This window comes from Coregonus clupeaformis, chromosome 40, assembly GCF_020615455.1.
Source record: "Coregonus clupeaformis isolate EN_2021a chromosome 40, ASM2061545v1, whole genome shotgun sequence".
Lineage (NCBI taxonomy): Eukaryota > Metazoa > Chordata > Actinopteri > Salmoniformes > Salmonidae > Coregonus > Coregonus clupeaformis.
The window spans coordinates 1,814,726-1,818,658 of record NC_059231.1 but is presented as its reverse complement, the minus strand read 5'-3'; the positions used below and the strand labels follow the sequence as shown (position 1 = coordinate 1,818,658).

At 39.3% G+C, this 3,933-nt stretch overlaps 1 protein-coding gene across 1 annotated transcript; it reads left to right on the top strand.

Moving 5' to 3' along the window:
- The first annotated feature begins 378 nt into the window (after window positions 1-378).
- Window positions 379-2,743, top strand: LOC121554939 (transcription factor Sox-21-B-like). Its single transcript, XM_041868644.2, has 2 exons — window positions 379-671; window positions 899-2,743. The coding sequence occupies exon 2, from the start codon at window positions 921-923 to the stop codon at window positions 1,632-1,634; it is 714 nt and encodes a 237-aa protein (XP_041724578.1). The 5' UTR covers window positions 379-671; window positions 899-920; the 3' UTR covers window positions 1,635-2,743.
- Window positions 2,744-3,933: the final 1,190 nt, after the last annotated feature.

The window sequence follows — 3,933 nt, the reverse complement described above, 5'->3', positions numbered from 1 at the left end:
GATTTTAAACTTACTGTATGTTTTCAACGTACTCTTAAGCTAAGCCTAGACAACACTTCTCAGATACAGTTTACTTTTGGTTACAACCCCATTACGTTCTTTAGCGCCTGAATATGTCTATACAAAAATGACAACTTTTTTAAAAAATTGTAGCCTTACTAATAATATCACTAATATATTATAATATGATAATATATCGTGATGATAATAGGTTAGTAATTATGATAATATGCTTTAAAGAACTGCACTATTAACTTCACTATAAAGGACATTTGCCATGAGATGAGGGGATATAGCCAAATATATGGTGATGCGTTTTCCTCGGAGTCCGTCGGTGTGTCAAACGTACTGCGCATGCTCCTGGAGCACTTTCACTACCTGCCTCTAAAAACCTTATTTCACATGGGGCAGCCCGGAGTTATCAACCATTTGCGTAAACGTTGGATTCAAGTGCTGAGTGACGGTGAACAGTCTGCCGATAGTAGCAAAACAAGATAAGAAGTACGCTAGGCATATTGCCTTCTCTCTTCTATAAAATATTGATTGTCCTCTTCGGACAGCAACATGCATCAGAAAACTTAACTTTTACAGAGTTTCTCATCAGGAAGCAGCGCATTGGTCTTTTCCAAACGGATATCTTACAACGGTGTGATGAAGCACTGAGATTTTACGTAAGTAAATGAAATATGGTGTTTGAAGTATTTTATCTCACACAATTATTGTTTATCTGCTAAATATACTTTAATTAGATTACTTAGTTTCATCATATATGTAGGCCTTTTTTTAACGTGTTAGGCAACCTGAGGCTTTACTGTCACTAAATACTAACCTGAGGCTTTACTGTCACTAAATACTAGAAAGAGACTTGACATATTGTCTGTGATATTTACTTTTTCAGACCATAAGTACTTTGTACCAGCATGTCTAAACCAATGGATCACGTAAAACGCCCGATGAATGCCTTCATGGTTTGGTCCAGAGCGCAGAGGAGAAAAATGGCCCAGGAGAACCCAAAAATGCACAACTCCGAAATCAGCAAGAGATTGGGAGCGGAGTGGAAACTTCTCACCGAGTCAGAGAAAAGGCCATTCATTGACGAAGCTAAACGACTAAGAGCCATGCACATGAAGGAACACCCTGACTATAAATACAGACCTAGGCGAAAGCCAAAGACTCTGATGAAAAAAGACAAGTTTGCCTTCCAAGTGCCCTACAATCTTGGGGAGCACGACGCGCTTAAAGTTAGCTGTCTGTCTCATGGAGCACTTTCCGAGCACCTATTAGGGAACCCCGAAAAGGCGGCAGCGGCGAGAGTCTTCTTCAGCCCGTCCATGTCCACGAACCCCTATTCGTTTTTTGAGCTGGGATCGAAGATGTCAGAGCTTTCCTCGCCCTCGTTTCCTTACCCATCTCTGGGGTACCCTTGTGGCACGGCTTTCTCTGGAACTGGCGGTGTCGGTGGAACACACACCCACACTCACTCTCATCCAGCCCCGGGCAACCCAGGCTACATGATCCCCTGTAACTGTACGGGCTGGCCCTCTGCGGGTCTCCAGCCACCGTTGGCCTACATCCTATTGCCCGGGATGGGCAAACCTCAACTTGACTACCCTGCATATGCAGCGGCATTATGATAGCCTATTGGACTTAGGAAAAGTATAAATGTGAAAAAATATTCATGCAAGAGTTTATTATGCATGCACAAACTTGTACATGTGATGAAGTGCTCGTCGTCTCAGATATCACATGTGTATGTATATTGATTAATGCCTTTATCTAAGGTAGGGCTCAATTGCTTATTTAGAGAACCCTCTAAACACATTTTCAGCCATCATCTGGCAAATCCCAGAGGAACAAAAGGATGGTAGGAATACAGAGAGGAAAGGGCCCTTGTCATTGTGAATACTAATTTCAAAGGGACCATATTTGATGTATATCTGTTGCTAATGAACCGGCTTTACCGGCTTGTTATCAAGTAGGCCGTTTACTGCGTCACACAACAAATCAGATATAAACATCAACTGGTCATACTTCTCTTTATATATTTTATCTGATAATTAAATATTGTTTAAGACATATAATTACTGGCTTTTATATGATTTATATTATTGGTCAAGAAGGATTGATAATTTATTTTGCGTCTGGCTACACTCATGTTGCTTTCCTGTTTCAATCAGAACGACATAACCCTGTAAATGTGTACAGATAGCCTAAATGATGCTAATAGTTAATTTGCCATTTGGATAGTGCTTGAGATGTGGCCTGGAACTGATTGGGTGGTTTGACTCGAAATCCAGTGTATATTTTGAGATTTTCAAACACTGTTTTATAGATGTCTGTAATATTTATTGTTTAGTGGAATCATGATGGTGACCCAGTCGATTGAACAGTGGAAATACCTTGTCCTGTAACATTTGCACCAGAAATATGAAGTGCTTATAGGATGTAATGTATTTAAAGGAGTCACACTGCCAAGTATGACGAGCCTAAAACTTTTTTTAATTCGACTACAATCGTTATCCTTTCTTTCAACATTGGCAATTCACAAAATTGTCATTTATAATTTTTTGTTTCTTGAGACCTCCGCATTTATGTACATAAGGAGCAGCATTCGTTTTTACTAACTCTCAATGAAGTTGTATGTTTGGTGTTTTATTTAAACACCACTTACATGTGCTTTAAACTCTTAAATGCTATTCTGTTCATTTGTTGAACAAAGGGTTTTAATAAAGCGGACAAACTGAAAGAATCGCGCTGTAGTTCTTGTTGAATTGCTACCAACCGTGTAGCTCAGATGGAAGAGCATGGCGCTTGCAACGCCAGGGTTGTGGGTTCGATTCCCACGGGGGCCAGTATAAGAAGAAAAAAAATTATGCACTAACTGTAAATCGCTCTGGATAAGAGCGTCTGCTAAATGACTAAAATGTAACAAGATTTGTATCTGAATTGCTGACATGGTCAGCCCAGGTGGAGTGTAAGGTATATCCTCCAAAGGCCGCTTTTGTTCGCGCTGTGAATAGCATTACTCGGACATCTAAATCAACCAATTGTAATCAAGAGCCAAAACCTGATTTATCACAATTTTAATCGTGAATAGTAAGGAAGGAAAAACTGAGTGGGTTTCTTTTAAGCCCTCCCAATAAAAACGAGCTCTTTGGGCCTGTAGAACAGGCATCTCTTTGAGGTTTAAAACAGGGTCTGAATTTAGTGTCAGCTTCCAATTACAAAACACAACTAATTGCATTGTATTTAATGTATTTTTCTTATTCAACGAAAATACTTTCTTCAACATTCTTCACAATGGCACAGTTTATCACCTGTGTGTGTGTGTGTGTGTGTGTGTGTGTGTGTTGGTGGTATCTCTGAATTTATGCTCATATTATGAGGTAATACATTGGACATGATATTTAAGCAAACTACCCCTCCTAGATTACATTAAGAAGTTAATTCATATGCATCAGAGCGATTATGCAAAACTAATTTCGACTGTCCAGGGATAATTATCTCCGACACGGTTAATTAAACCCTTTCACCACTCTGCATTCTCTATTGTAACACCCGGATCACTTCTCTCAACGGAACTTTCTGCTTTGCCCAGGAAAGAACGTGCAAGTGACCTTGTTTCATGCAGTATAAAATTACAAAATAACAAATTCAACATTTATCATCTCAACATTATTTCTGCACATTTTAAAACAAACGAAGTCAACTCTTCACGGGGGACTTTTCTCTGTGTCTTTGGTACCCATTCTGACACCAGTGTTTTATAACCTGCAGTTTGGCCTTGTTGGAGAATAGCCTACACACACACCAGTAGAATACGCTAGGCTATTATGCGATTATATATTTTTTCGAAAACGGAAAGGAAATATATTTTGATTCGTTTTCTTGAAGGTATCACTTAATTGATAGTTTTTGGTATGAAGTAAACCG